This window comes from Melampsora larici-populina (genome assembly GCF_000204055.1).
Source record: "Melampsora larici-populina 98AG31 unplaced genomic scaffold MELLAscaffold_12, whole genome shotgun sequence".
Lineage (NCBI taxonomy): Eukaryota > Fungi > Basidiomycota > Pucciniomycetes > Pucciniales > Melampsoraceae > Melampsora > Melampsora laricis-populina.
Genome location: NW_006768776.1, coordinates 299,030 through 313,650, shown reverse-complemented (window position 1 = coordinate 313,650; position 14,621 = coordinate 299,030). Strand labels below are relative to the sequence as shown.

The 14,621-nt window shown below is 39.6% G+C and overlaps 5 protein-coding genes across 5 annotated transcripts; 2 read left to right on the top strand and 3 right to left on the bottom strand.

Annotated features, from left to right (window-relative positions):
- Nucleotides 1–810: 810 nt before the first annotated feature.
- MELLADRAFT_84904 (uncharacterized protein) lies at nt 811–1,523 on the bottom strand (the record flags this gene model as incomplete). Its single annotated transcript, XM_007408280.1, has 5 exons — nt 811–828; nt 943–983; nt 1,055–1,114; nt 1,217–1,420; nt 1,514–1,523. The coding sequence occupies 5 exons, from the start codon at nt 1,521–1,523 to the stop codon at nt 811–813; spliced, it is 333 nt and encodes a 110-aa protein (XP_007408342.1).
- Nucleotides 1,524–2,642: 1,119 nt separating this feature from the next.
- Nucleotides 2,643–5,416, top strand: MELLADRAFT_84903 (uncharacterized protein; the record flags this gene model as incomplete). The annotated part of the gene is made up of 7 exons (XM_007408517.1): nt 2,643–3,537; nt 3,674–3,701; nt 3,792–3,897; nt 3,975–4,138; nt 4,216–4,533; nt 4,603–5,198; nt 5,283–5,416. 7 exons carry the CDS (start codon nt 2,643–2,645, stop codon nt 5,414–5,416), a joined length of 2,241 nt encoding a protein of 746 aa, XP_007408579.1.
- Nucleotides 5,417–6,073: 657 nt separating this feature from the next.
- Nucleotides 6,074–7,046, bottom strand: MELLADRAFT_105081 (uncharacterized protein; the record flags this gene model as incomplete). Its single annotated transcript, XM_007408279.1, has 6 exons — nt 6,074–6,227; nt 6,298–6,415; nt 6,507–6,583; nt 6,690–6,785; nt 6,847–6,914; nt 7,026–7,046. The coding sequence occupies 6 exons, from the start codon at nt 7,044–7,046 to the stop codon at nt 6,074–6,076; spliced, it is 534 nt and encodes a 177-aa protein (XP_007408341.1).
- A 495-nt stretch (nt 7,047–7,541) lies between these two features.
- MELLADRAFT_105080 (uncharacterized protein) lies at nt 7,542–8,906 on the bottom strand (the record flags this gene model as incomplete). Its single annotated transcript, XM_007408278.1, has 8 exons — nt 7,542–7,676; nt 7,803–7,834; nt 7,913–8,043; nt 8,144–8,261; nt 8,348–8,424; nt 8,518–8,613; nt 8,711–8,778; nt 8,886–8,906. 8 exons carry the CDS (start codon nt 8,904–8,906, stop codon nt 7,542–7,544), a joined length of 678 nt encoding a protein of 225 aa, XP_007408340.1.
- Nucleotides 8,907–9,402: 496 nt separating this feature from the next.
- MELLADRAFT_84902 (uncharacterized protein) lies at nt 9,403–11,328 on the top strand (the record flags this gene model as incomplete). The annotated part of the gene is made up of 8 exons (XM_007408518.1): nt 9,403–9,659; nt 9,751–9,981; nt 10,027–10,233; nt 10,307–10,431; nt 10,494–10,625; nt 10,686–11,024; nt 11,084–11,212; nt 11,291–11,328. 8 exons carry the CDS (start codon nt 9,403–9,405, stop codon nt 11,326–11,328), a joined length of 1,458 nt encoding a protein of 485 aa, XP_007408580.1.
- Nucleotides 11,329–14,621: the final 3,293 nt, after the last annotated feature.

The following is a 14,621-nucleotide window of genomic DNA, read 5'->3' as shown; positions in this document are numbered from 1 at the left end:
CCTTGAAGTCGACTTTTCCCGCCTCCGCAGGCTCCAGAGTAGGAGGCTGGGACTTAGTAAGAGACCCCCTTTCGCAATCAAAGTCGCATTGATCATTCAATGCAACTCTTGTATGTAGAAGAAATTCTTCCAACAATTAATCCTGTACCGCAAAGTCTGTCTGTTTGCACAAGGGGGCAGTACATACACAAGTTGTAATATTTGTTGTGGGCTAAATCTATGGCATCTTCCAACAAATCAAAGATCTGCACGCATGAATCAGCAAATTTGAACACATATACACCGCCTTCTTGTATCAATTTCAGGAGGCAATCATCCATCACAGCTGATATGATACATTGGACATTAGCTTCACATAGGAAAGTTCTGATGTGCGAAATTAGCTTTTTATGCCTCAGACAAGGTGCAAGGTTTTGATAGCCTTGGAAATCATAAGTCTTTAACAGAAGTAATTCCTCAATGAGTCTTGAAACTTTCTTGAATTTCTTACTTAAAACAGCCCAGACAACTGCCATTGAGTGTGGATCACACTCCTGGGTTTGGCAGGGATTAGAACGATTCAGCTGAATGCGACAAGCGTTTTGTTTCGTTGGGCTTGGCATGAGTCGAGGTCTAGACTGATATCACTAATTAGACGCGTGGTGTTTGGCGAATCTGAGAAGAGTACGTGATTGGTGTTTCCCTATTTTATATTACACAAGTCGTGAATTTCTAGGTGACTATATATCCTCTGGCAAAAAACAATCATAACATGATATAGTAAATTGAGCAGATAAGTTGAAGGATTTTGGCTGAAGAGTTGTAATACTGTCATCCTTTTTGAAACCCCTATCAATATTCCACCACGCAAAAAACACAGAGAAAAAACGATTCAGTAATCACGTTGATTTGAAAGATGTTGAAAATGCAGCCAATAGAGCTATCAAATCGCGTGTAACTTACAAGTCTTTTCCTTTCGTAAAATAGATCCGTCCGACTTGCACCTAGAGAGAGAGAAAAAAGATATAAAGGTTCAATTCTTCCGAAATGAAGAAGGTTAAGCAAGAATACGAACCCAAGTTAACGATCTTAGGACACCCATCCCGATCTTTCTCCAACCTCGTACACTCCGCACCTACAAAATCCCCATCCAAAAGCCACCAAAAACACGTCAAAACCAAAACCAAAACCAGCGACGGAAGTTTTCTTCGCGAAAAAAAATGTGAATGTTTCTTACAATAATAAGCATCACTAATACCAGGACTACCACAAATAATACATCTTCCACCATAAGTACCAAAGTTACATTCATCACAAATCCTAACTAAAGTTTGAGGTCTAACATAAGAATCACAAATCGGACATTTCCCATCACATTTTTCACACATCCTTCCAATGGCTATACCAGATTGTTTACGACATTGAATTAAATCAGGATGATCTATTGATTGATAAAGAAAAATCGAAAAGAGTTTGGTTTGATCAAAAGTTTCTTTCTGTTTTTGTTTTCGGGTTTGAGTGATTCTGGACTTACGTTTTGACATTGTATGAAGAATGTATTCGGAGCTGTTGGATTGGATAAGACTGGTTTAGGAAACAGCTCGTTATGGATATCTCGACTTGTAGAAGATGAAAAGAGATGAGGTCGATCGATGATTGATTTGGTTTGACGATTGACTTCAATTTCAATCGGGGTCAACATGTATGCAGATCCGGATCCAATCGAAATCTGCACCGGTACTGATCGAGCATCACTCTCGAAGGGCTTTCGGGGCTTTTGTTTGAGGAACCGAACAGGTCACAAAATCCACGAATGATTCGAGCAAGTTGCAGTCAAATGAGAGCCATCCTAATTCCTATAACCTTTGAAGTTTCTTCTGATCAATCCAGTTAAAACATGAGAAGTTCAACTTTAATCATCCGTCTCGTCTCACGACTGCATACATTGTTTTCGACGAGTTCGTCTGAGCAGATGATACATAGCAAGGGTATTGAACAGAACAAAGTGGCAAAAATACAACAATAGCTATTACAACAAGCTCAGATGATCCTGACTGAATGATAAGCCTTGGTTGGAAGATATAAACAGAGTCGATGTATTGTACGTTGACAATGATCTGATTTGATAAGACCACTATAATTTACCTTTTAAGAAAAAGGGAAGCCGGACAATGAATGAAAATGTGGATAGTTTCAAGATAAGAAAGAAGGAAATGTACCCCGTTGAAGATTTCATACTACTCCGATGATCACATTGATACTTGATTTGTGCGGAGTCCTTGTTATAGAGGGTGAATTGATGATGATAATTGATATATGCTCTTTTCAAATCACTTTCTCTTGATGAAAGATTTGGGGTGCTTGATAGTTTTGAATGTTGTCAGTTGAAGTGGTATCCTGTTCGATGGATGTTGACAATTTCAAGTAGAATGAAGAGCAGGTGAAGAAAGAGAAAGCAAACTTGAAATCGAATGGGCTTCAGATGCAGAAAGAGATTGGGAAGATTCGGTACGTTTATGGCTTTACATATGAATCTCGATCACTGAGTGTATGTATGTATGGGTTTAAAGAAGTGTGAGTAGTTATGGTTTGATTGGCTTCTTTGAGATTTCTTCTTCATCTCATTGACCATCATCAACTTCAAGCTCAAGTTACTTACTTTAATGACAGTCTATCATCTTCAAATCACACTTCTAGATCGTAGTTCACCAAACTCATCTAGACGTATCCTTCGTGGTTCAACTTCCATCAGATCAGCTGGTCGTACTCCTCATCCAACAGTCACTGGTTTACCTGGCAAACTTGATTTTCATATATCAGATTCACCTACTTATTTACCATCTCAATCTGGATTTTGGGAAGATTTAAGTCAAGTACCTACCACAAGAATTGGAGAACGTTGGGATCGATTACCTGAATTAAAACCCATCAATCCTAAAGCTTATTGGTACGAACCTGATTCAATCTTACCTAATTCTCAATCAACTACAACCACTACAACCACAACAACTTTTACTCCAGCTCCTACTTTGGATTATAGATTTGGTCCGATTTCGGTTGATTGGATTGATCATCCTGATTGTCATCCTGCATTTTCAAATTCTTGTGAAGAATCATTAAATTACAAACCAACATCAGAATCTAATTCAAATCTTCAACCTAGTCAACCAGAAATCAAAAAAGGAATGAAAGACTATAAAAAAGAAGAAATATATCAAACTGAAAAATCTCCAAACCCTCAAACCAATTTACCAACCGGACGGTTTGAATCACAAGATTTCAATCAAAAAGGAAAATATCAATTAGGTTCTACTGATTTTGGTTATGGTACTGTACATCTTTATCGTGATTTTGAAGAAGCTTCTGCTTCGAGTCCTTCAAGCAATCAATTAAATTGGATAGATGGTGATCCATCCTGGACTAAGAAACATCCTAAACGTGTAAATCAGAACTTGGCTTCTACTTCGACTTCTAATCAGGATGATACCCAACGTGAAGAGGATACCGAGGGGACGGTTATTGGGGTCTTGGCTATCCCATCTTATATGACTGCTCAAGGTCAGACCCAGTTTCTAAATAATCTACCTTGAATGACCGAATTATTCAAGACTTGCTGATCTACTTTTACTTTCTACGTCATGACTTATCCTTTGGATCGAATCAGATTTTTTAGCCTTTATTTCTACATTTGTAGAATCAATCCAGAGTGTAAGGATGTTACGGTGAGCCTTTTTGCCTTCTCTGCCTTCCACTAGCCAAGGTGATACTTCACAAGTAAAGTCTGTCACTGATTTATGTTCATGTTATGGTAGAGATGCACTCCCCAACCGATGTATGGGCTTGATCAAATTTCGATCTAGGCAATATGCTGATCGATTTGCTCACGAGTTCAATGGTAGACCCTTTTCACACCTTCAGGTATGTTCCGTTTCCTGTCTAAAGAATTCTTAGAGCGCTTCCAAAGTTGACTCAATACTGTGATTGCATTATCGCAGGATCGAGAGATTTGTCATACGGCTAGAATTAGATCCATTCAATTCAAATCTTCACTTATACCTCCATTTACATTCCCAGCTTTGCTTCCACCTGACTTTATGACACATTCAGCCCACGAGTTACCCACTTGTCCAGTTTGCTTAGAACGTATGGATGCATCTGTGTTTGTTCATTCTTCAACTTTCTAATAAGCTTATCCAGCCCAACATCTAACTGATGGGTTTTTGTTCCATCATACAGTACCGGTTTACTAACCAGCACATGTTCACATACATTCCATTGTCATTGTCTATCAAATTGGGGAGATTCACGTTGTCCAATCTGTCGTTATTCACAAACAAGACTTTATGGACCCTCGAAAGAAGGAGAAGGAAATTCAAATCCAAGTGAATGTGCAGCATGTGGAAGTGAAGCGAATCTTTGGATCTGTTTAATTTGTGGTCATGTGGGTTGTGGACGATATCAAGGTGGTCATGCTTATAGACATTTTGAAGAAAGTGCTCATCTCTATGCACTTGAACTGGGTTCACAACGTGTTTGGGATTATGTGGGTGATAAGTAAGTTTTTCTTCATCAATTCTTTCTTCGTTAAAATAGCCATGATTGCTAACCAATCCGATCTTTTAGTTATGTACATCGATTGATACAGACTAAGAGTGACCAAATTGTTGAGTTACCTGCACTTTCATCTGCTGTCTTTGATTCAAGAAGTGGTAGTGGTGGACCAGGACCAAATGAAGCAGCACAACAATCCAAAATCGAAGCGATCTCAGAAGAATTTGGACATCTAGTGGCTTCTCAATTAGATTCACAACGAAATTTTTATGAAAAAGAGATTGAAATTCTTAAAGAAAGATTAAATGAAACTGGAAATCTGAACATTCGATTTAAACCTAAATTAGAATCGATGAAAGAAAGTAAAGAAACAGATCAAAGATTAGAAATTGAAATTCAAGAATTGAAAGAAAGAAATGAAAGTTTAAGATTAGAAAGAGATGAAGTATATAAAGAATATCAAAATGATAAACTCAAATTAGAAAAGAAATGTGAAAAGTTTATGGAATTGAGTAAAAAGTTTGAATTGGAATTAAAAGAAGAAAAAGCAATGAGTCTTGGGTTTCGAATCAAATTAAACAAATTAGAATCTGATTGTGAACTTAGTGAAAAGAACAGAAAAGGTTTAGAAGAAGAAGTGGGTGAACTTAGGGATCAATTAAGAGATGGTGAGATATATTTTTCTTTGGATTTGATTTTGGGAGGGTTTCAATTGATTGATAATTTTGTTTTGTCTTACGTGATCGAATTAGTGATGTTCTTTTTGGATGCACAAACTAAAATTGAAAAGGAAGGAGGAGAAGAAATGAGAGGAGGTACCTTGGTTGTGAATTCTAATGAAACCAATGTCAATTCAGGAAAATCAAATCGAAAGAAAAAGAAATAAAGTTCAATTGATTTGAGAATCTGATTTATTTATTTGTAGTTTAGGTTTATGGACGCATTTTTGTTTTGTTGTAATTGGTATCAGTATCTTTATGAATTTGTATTTTTAATATATATGGAAGTTCCAATGATCCAAAAGAATAATGTCCACAAATTGTTTGATCTTCTTGGATCATTAATAACAAGTCAATACATGATTTCAATCTTATGATCTTTTATATAGAATGAGTTTGGATCCATTTGATTCATCAATGTGTAGATGTTTTGATGAACCAGCCATAATGAAAGACACCAAGGAGATCCATTTTTGATTTTAAAGACTTTGAATCAAATAAATAGGGGTACACAAACATCTCAACCCGACCTAATAAAACCCATGGCAACCCGATTGATTTTTGGATTTTTTAGTGCCAAAAACTCAAAATCAATCGGGTTGGCACGGGTTTTTTGGATGGGTTTTTAAGGTCGGGTTGAGATGTTTGTGTACCCCTAATGATGATGACTTCAAGTCAATTTCAAATGGTTTATTGTTCAACTGACTTTATTCTACACATCTCTATACATACTTCTGATCCTATTCTACATTCTAAACACAACATCAAAGAACATCATAGTCTACATACTCAATCTGAAGACTTCTTCTAGATACAAATCAAATCTAAGCTCCAAAACAACCTTTAGAAAGTAAGAATTGACCTAAGATCCCAGCAATGATACCAATGATCGTTTTGATTATATTACTTGCACAACTTAAACCTGGTAAAGTAGGTATACCAGATCTACCTAAATCACTTGGAAAATTATCTATTTGACTATTCAAAACAAAACACTTATTAGTATCAAGATTGAAATCAAAAAAGCAGTGTCAAAAAGATGATTTACTGAGAGATTCTGTATTTCCCATCTTCTTCTTTTCTTATATCTAGTAATGTAATAAATCTTACGTGGACTCTGAATGCTGGCCATGGTAAAACTCTTGGATTGGCATTTTGAGTTAAATCTAAGTGAAATCAAAACCGAAATTGAATCAGTTGGTTAACTTGAAGATCAATTCCATTAGAACTAAACAAGAAATGTAGGTGATGACTTACCAATTGCTGCATGAGTTTTATCTTCATCAAACATGACTGAATGGAAATCTATTTTGTTATTAATCGTAAAGACTCGTCTTTAGTTTTTTAAAATCATAAGAAAAATAAAATCAGATAAATCAACTTTGTATGTTCTTCAAGAATTTCATAAATATAATATCATCAAAGGTTTGTAACACTAACAAAAACTTATAGTATCCTTTTAACATATCTTTTCCATGTGCTGATTTAGGTTGATTCAACAATGGATGTTCGATATAAGCATCTTCAGTGAAATATCTAAAAGAAGATTCGATCAGTCGAAAGAAAATGTAAAGCAAAACTTGATTTGATGATTTACTTTTCAATGTTTTGGGTGATCACATTTGCTGAGTATGGTTCAGTGATCGATCTAAATACTTCTCTGAGCTATGTATTGAAGAAATGGAAAAATCAAGTTTGAAACTGGTTAGCCTTCAATTCTTTCTCTACATTTGAAAACTTCATCGTCATTTCATTTCAGAGGTGATGTTTACTCACTTCTGCTACTGGGTCTTCCATCTTGGTTTTAGGTCTATGAATTTGTTCAAAGTCTTCAATCACAATATATCATTCACTATTCTCTTTGGAAACTGACCTTTACTTTGATGTGATGAAGAATTCAGATTGAGTCGATGGTTGAAGAGAAAAGGTGCAAGGATGACGACGATGAGTGTTAAAAGAGGGAAGATGGCTTTGATCCAATCTTAATTTTCACAGCAAGTCTCATGATTCGTCATCTCATCATGTCTCACAGTCTCAATAGACCTGATGACGACCTGATTACCAATTTGAACATCATTCGGTGTTTCTGAAGTTTATAACCGATTGACGTCACATTTCTCAAACTTTGACTGAAAGTTAAGCGACTGATTTGCTTCATCCAAAAGAAACCTATCATGGAGGAGTAGGTGTGACCTTTCACGTTTATTCAAGCAGGTTTTAGAGTCTCTATATACCCCTCCTAGATAAGCTATCCACATTCGAGTTGGAAATCATCTTATATCTTCATAAGGATCACTCATGAAGAGTGAATAGCTGTGAATAGTCAATCTGATGGTGATACTCAGAGGGATATTCTTGCATAGCCGTAGCAAAATCCTCAGAACCTTCTTGTTCAAAAGATTTTGTCATCACCAACATATATAACAACTTTTGAACAGAATCAATGAGCAGCTCAAAACTCTTTCTAAGAAGATAGGTTGCTTTGCAAGATTATTGCAAGGGCTCCATGAACTCAAAGTAGCTTGCAAAAACACTTCTATTTTCTAAACTGACACTACCAGTGGATGCCAGACAATTATTCAAGTCTTATCAACTCAAAAAGGAATCACCAAGATCAAACCTGACGAAAACTTTAAATAAAATTAATTAAGCACCAAACCAACCTTTATAAAGTAAGAATTGTCCCAAAGTTCCAATAAAGATACCAATGATAATCTTAATGAAATTATTAGCCAAATCAAACCCAGGTAAGATTGATAACCCACCTATATTACTTGGAAAACAATCTATTTGACTAACAGAAAAAAGAGAGAAATAAAAACACCTAAATAAGTAGCTAGAAAAGATAGAGAAATGAATAAAGAGGGTAGGGTGAAAAGGATTGAATGGATTACTGATATATTCTATATTTTCCATCTTCATCTTTTCTCATCTTTACAAATACATAAAATCTTACGTGGATTCTAAATGTTGGCCATGGTAGCCATCTTGGATTAGCATTTTCAGTTAAATCTATAGAAAAGTAAGAATTCGATATCTTAGTTAACGTCAAGACAAGATTTATTTATTTTTTGAAAAGAAATAGAAAGTATATTTACCAATGGCAGCACGTGTTTTATCTTCATTAAACATGACTGAATGAAAATCTATTTTGTTATTGATCGTGAAAACTCGTCTTTTTTTGTACAATCCCAAAAAAAAAATCAAAATTATTTAGCTCCTGATCTGATGATTTATAGTTAATCGAACTGATTATATATATACTAACACAAACTTATAGTAGCCTTTTAACATTTCTTTTCCATGTGCTGATTTAGGTTGATTAAACGTTGGATGTTCAATATACGCATCTTCAGTGAAGTATCTAAAGATTTTGATACAATTTTTTTTCGTTTGGAAAGAAATTTGATTCAGTGAAACAAGAAATGAGTTTATATTTTAGGAAATGGTTAATTAAATACTTTTCAATATTTTGAGCCATCACACTTGCTGCGTATGGTTCAGTGATCGATCGAACGACGTCCCTGAGCTACATCAAAGATATCAAGATTCATTAATCAGCCTGGTCCAAAGCCGATGGGGGACTTTGATCACCGCTGAGAGAGTCTGAGGGAAAAGCTTCCTAAAGCTACTCACTTCTCTTACTGGGTCTTCCATAGTCGTTCTCGGTACAGCTGAAATTTTTAAAGGGCTCACTAGTTTATCGGCGTACCACTCACTGACTACGTTGGAAGAATTCCTTCAATTTTGAAAGATTACTCGTGGTTCTAAATCGACTCTTTGAGTGAATGGACCAGATGGGTCTTGATGGAGGGTGCTCGTCACATATGACATTGGTGAACCTTCATGCCTTGCACATTCATACAAGGTGTCGGTAAAAGATTTCACCATGGTGATCGAGACTTGAAATGTGTACCGTGATGGTGCAGGACCGTGCGCAAAACTCAACAGCCTCCTATGGTTGAGGATTTCCGAACATGCATGCTGAAGTTGCTGAACAGCGCGGTGAAGTTGCTGTGCATCTTAACAAGTCAAATAGAGTCAAATTCAATCAAGGTGAGATATCTGGGTTCGGCCGAAGCTTCGACCAATGACAGCTCAAAAGGGCATACCTCCTCACTGTTGAAGAGTTGCATATCCCCAGTTCACAAACATGCCGCATCAAATCGAACATCCATCATCGGAGGCCAATATGGATTCTGAAAGCTTTCATAAAGACTCATTTTCGTCTATTGCCCGCACCACAGCTCTTGAAGATACTTTCACCGCCATAGAGTTACAGCCTTGGAAGGGTACAGACGCGCGGAATATTCATCTCCCAAATTCCATGGAAGCAGACGTCGGCCACAACCCAAGAAGATTTTCACCGTTAAACACAGATGACGATGAGAAATCGGAATCAGATGCCAGGTAACTTGAATTATTGCAATTTGATGAATCGCACATCGGATCCTCGAGACTGAAATCATACTGACATATTTTTTTTCCTCCTTTTGCACAGCCCAGACCCCGATCCAAGATATATCCGCTCAAAATTTCTCTCGCCGTACGCATGGTCGATTGTATTGGGAGAATTATGTGTTATTCTCTTTGTTACTGGTTTCATTATTGTCACAAATCTGTGTCAAGTACCATTACCACCAAGCGTAGCCCAATGGGCAAAGGATTCTCCAAATATGAAGGCTTTTTGCGTCACAGCGATTTCAACATCTCTTTCGGTATTATGCTCATTGTAAGTTGATATTCGTTTTTGTGAAGATATCAAATATGAAGAAAGTAACGTGGCAGCCTTCCTCTGTAGCGGGTTTTCCAACGCAGTACTTTTGTATACGACCGCTACTTTGACTCGGAGTCCTACTTCACTATTTGAACTTTCAGCCGTCATTGATGTTTCAAGAGCATCATTTGTTTTTCGGAAATCCCATTTAACGATCTCGATTATGACCGTAGCTAGTACGATCGTACTAAAATCGATGACAGCCAGGTGATTAGCAATACTTGTCAACCAACTCATACCACTAGAGCTGATGACTTATTCTTTTTTCTCACCATGATAGCTTTGCCACTCTTCTGACACCATCACCCATCATGTTACGCCAGGGTATGTCAGGCCAAGAAATTGATTTAAGTAAAGCCGAGTTTGGAAAAATGTTACACAAAGAGATAGGCTGGGATGATGAAGGTAAGTTTTTCTTATTGAATGTTTTCAATATCTCATGCTGATTCCACTATTGCAAAACTTAGAACGCACCCAGCCTCAGGGCAGTGCAGTATTTGGATACATAGCAGGTTATGGCAGTATGCCAGCGGCTCCCTCTCACACCAGATATCCCAGCATGTTCACGTTCAACGGAGCGACATATTCGATCCCTACTGGTGAGCATCATTTCAATATGTTTTTTTTACAAGTTTGAACAATTTTATGTGGTTTAATAGGGGGAATCCTGGCCGTTGGTCCAATGCACTCAGTAATTCACAATCCACGTAAGGATGGACACTTGGTTGGAGATGACACTGCAGTTGAAATGAAAAAATATTATCATGTCGATGGAATAGCAGATGACACTGTCTTTAGCACTTCAATAAACTATACAACTCATCAAATAGGATTACGGGGAGGGGTCTCATGTAAAGCTATAGGTTCATCTGGTTTAGCAAGTTCTTGTGCTAGAATTCAACTCAAGCTGGTCAAACATTGGAAGTCACCTTCGCCTCGTAATCAAAGTTTCTCTGATTGGGTTTTGAGCGGAGCTTGCCCAAATGGAACACAAATTGGTGAGCGGCCGCCCTCTAGTGGAAATTCTATCACCCCACTAAATGTCTCCTTGTGTCAGATGTGCCTATGACTACCTTCCGGTACATCCCGGGACTGAGAAACAAGACAGTAGAGATTATGGGCCAAGCTGGTGCTCATGTTTGCTTTGATCAAGATTTGACCGGTGCTAAATCAACTGGAAATCATGGTGCGTAGCATTCAATTCAAACCAACTTGTTCTGCGGACCCTGAAGTATGTTCTTCAGTTCTCATTTTGGCTGGAAAGGGATCACGATACCATTTCTTGAGGCCAACTGTGTGTGAAATCCGACCGACAATTGGCACTTATCAAGTTTTTTACAATTATCCAACTGTTATAATTGACCACACTAGTTTTTGTCCAACCCATCGTATGTCAGAACATACTCGGCTTCTTTCAAAGTACCTTGCCATGTTGACAAAGGCAATAGTTTCTAGCACTCAATCTATGTGGGCAAATACCTTTGGCGATGTTATCTTTTCAGTTTACAATGCTACTGAGGGGCTCGAGGAAGGCAAATTGGACACAATTCTTGTATGTTTCTTGTCAAAAAAATGATGGTTGTGTAAGGAGTACACACATAATCATGGCTTTGGGTTACATTATGGGTTTAGACATTTCTTGTATACATTTCATCCTCCACGCCGAACTCCAACAGTCCTCACTCTTTCGAGAGCCTTATCTGGGACTGTTTGGAGTTAGGTGAGCTCATCTCAGTTCTCTTTGTGTCCCTTCGGGGTTTTCTCTTTTACTTGTCTTTTGTTGTGTCGCTGACTCTTTCGAGAGCCTTATCTGGGACTGTTTGGAGTTAGATCCTTCGAAATATAAACCGAAGTTCCAAGTAGCTGCTCCTCGAGAGAGTCGGATCAGAGAGAATTCAGAAGCTTCAGTGAAGGTCCACAAAGACCTTACACTTTTTTTTACTTGTCACTTCGATAAACAATTCGGAGCTCTATTCCTGTTTCTCTATCTGTCGACATATTTTTTTTCTGTCATCTGTCATCTGCCATCCGATTATTCAGTTCTGTCAAAACTCGGTAAACGAACTCTGCAAATCCGGTCTGCTTCTGTCAACGTCAAACCTTAATTACTTCATACCATTTTGTCGAATGAGCAATAACGCTTCATTCAAACCGGACTATTATCTTGACGATCCCGAAATCTTACTTCGAAAACTTCGAAAAGGCAAGCAAGTCACAATCACAGAGACTCCTCCGGCACCTCCTCCCCCCAATTACTCTTGGCGAGAGGAGGCTTTTGTTTCGGGGTCTCCAGCGCCAACCGACCGAATCGTGTACGCATCGAGTGCTCGAGAGACTAACACAGCGGAGTCTACACGATTACGATTTTCACCACCAGTAATTTCACCGTCACATTCAGAAGCCACGATCATTGAGCGGCATTTCAAAAAGCTACTGGATCAAAACCCTCACCGTGTCTGTGTAGGCTTTGCTAGTCGACGAGCGCACACCAACTCCCTTTGAGGCAGAAAGGGAAGTCGTGCGCGCTCGTCGACGAGCGAACACTACCCGGACACGGTGCCTACTGCGTCTACACCTCATCCACCGGGACACCTCTTACTCGAAACACCCAAGGTATCTCAACCAGCATCGTCATCTACCATGTCGGGCGAGCCATCAAACGCTACGATGGGGAACGAAGACAGTGTCGTATCGTTGCGACAAGAGCTGGAAGCGATGAGGCTACAGAACGAGAAGATGGAAAAGTTGGCTGAGCAAAATCTGACCCTGCAGCGATTGGTGCGAGAATTATTGGAAGGCAAGGCACAAGTTACCCGCGCCGTGGAAGGATCAGCCCCACCTTCAGGCGATCCATCCAATGTGTTTGAACGCTATTTACAGCAAGGCCAAACAACGCCTTCTCCGTTACCCCGCGAATCGACCACAGCCCAAGCCGCTCCAATCGAATCGACACCTTTAGATCAGGTATTGCCATCTGCCACTAATCGACATGGGAGTCCACCACGACCTTTTTCACCTAGGCAGGCACCATCTCCTCACTATCATTCGATCCCGGCCAATTCGCCTCAGTACGCTCGGGCCACGAGTGTGCCTCATATGCAATCGTTTCAGCAAGCAGTACCCGATGCCCATTCCCAATTCATACCATCGTCAACAACTGCGGATCGGGTAAAGCTTAGCGATTTACCGAAATTCACTGGCAAGTTCGGAGTCCCTGCCGATCTCTTTCACTGGCATAGCTTGATTGAAGAGACCTTTGAGGTTAAGAATGTCAACGACGACGGGGAGAAGCTGAAATTATTGGGGTCATTATTGAACGAGGAGGCGATGGCAGCCTGGTACCAGTCCAACAAGGACAGTTTGAAACGGGGGACGTGGAAGGAAGCTATGGAGACAATGGCAATGGGTACCTTGCCTCACGCTTGGCTGACAGACACTGAGGAGGCATTTAGGCGATTGGAGATGAAGCCTCAAGAGTCATTCAACGCATATGTCACACGGGCTCAAGCTCTGCACCGGTTGATAAAACGCTCTGGACACATCACCGACCGACATCTAGCTCAGCACATCACCTGGGGCGCTCCTCAACTCTTCAGGGACATGATTGACCGAGAAAAACACCTCCTAGTCGAAAATTTCCAATTTCCTGTTTTCAAAGACGCTGCGGACGGTATATGGCGGTTCCTTATCAATAGCAAGCTGCTACCCGATCCTACTGCCAAGGCCAAAACTCACAGCCCAGCCATGGGATCAACCTTCATTAGCCAGCGTGTCTCAAACCCCCCGAGAGCTCGTACTGAAGAGGAGCGTGCGGAAAATGGATGGAGATATCATGAATATCTTAGAAGATCCGGTATTTGCAGTGTGTGCAAGGAGAAATGTAACGATCCAGGGTGTAACAGACGATCATCACGATTTCTATCAGTCCCTTCTAACTTTGATGCCGGACCTAGACCTTCCCGTCCATTGACAACGACCAGAAGTAACCCACCAGGTGCTCCAACTCAACGCCCGGCCGGTCGCCCAACCAACCCAATGCCTGCAACCCGTGTAGCGGCCTTCGATTCATTTCCTGATGTACTTGTTGAAGACATCGCGGCATATGAGGAAGCTGATCGGTTTCGGCAGACTCAAGTCGAAGAGGTAGCGGAGGGTGATGCAGGGTGCGTAGCTCCTCTGTCGGTTTCACCAGTCATCTTAGAACTAATGTGTAATGGTAAAACCATACGTGCTCTGATTGACACTGGTGCAGGAGCGAACCTACTGTCGGACTCAATGGCATCTAAACTACGGATCCCACGACGTCCTCTGGTTTCTCCTGTAGAGGTACGCCTAGCTGTAGCTACAGATGGTGAACCCATTGTGCTGAAAGAATTCGCAATGGCTAATCTCAAATCCGAAACTCCTAGTATTCGATTTGGGGCCGTTTTCTTCAAGCTCGCGCCATTGGGGTCGAAGTATGACATGATTCTTGGGTCTCCTTTCCTCTCAAAATTTAAGCTAGACGTTTCTCTTCATCGACGTTGTGTTGTGCATACGCCAAGTGGCAAAGTTATTTTTGAAAAAGAAATGCAAGATGAGTTGAAAAGGTTGAT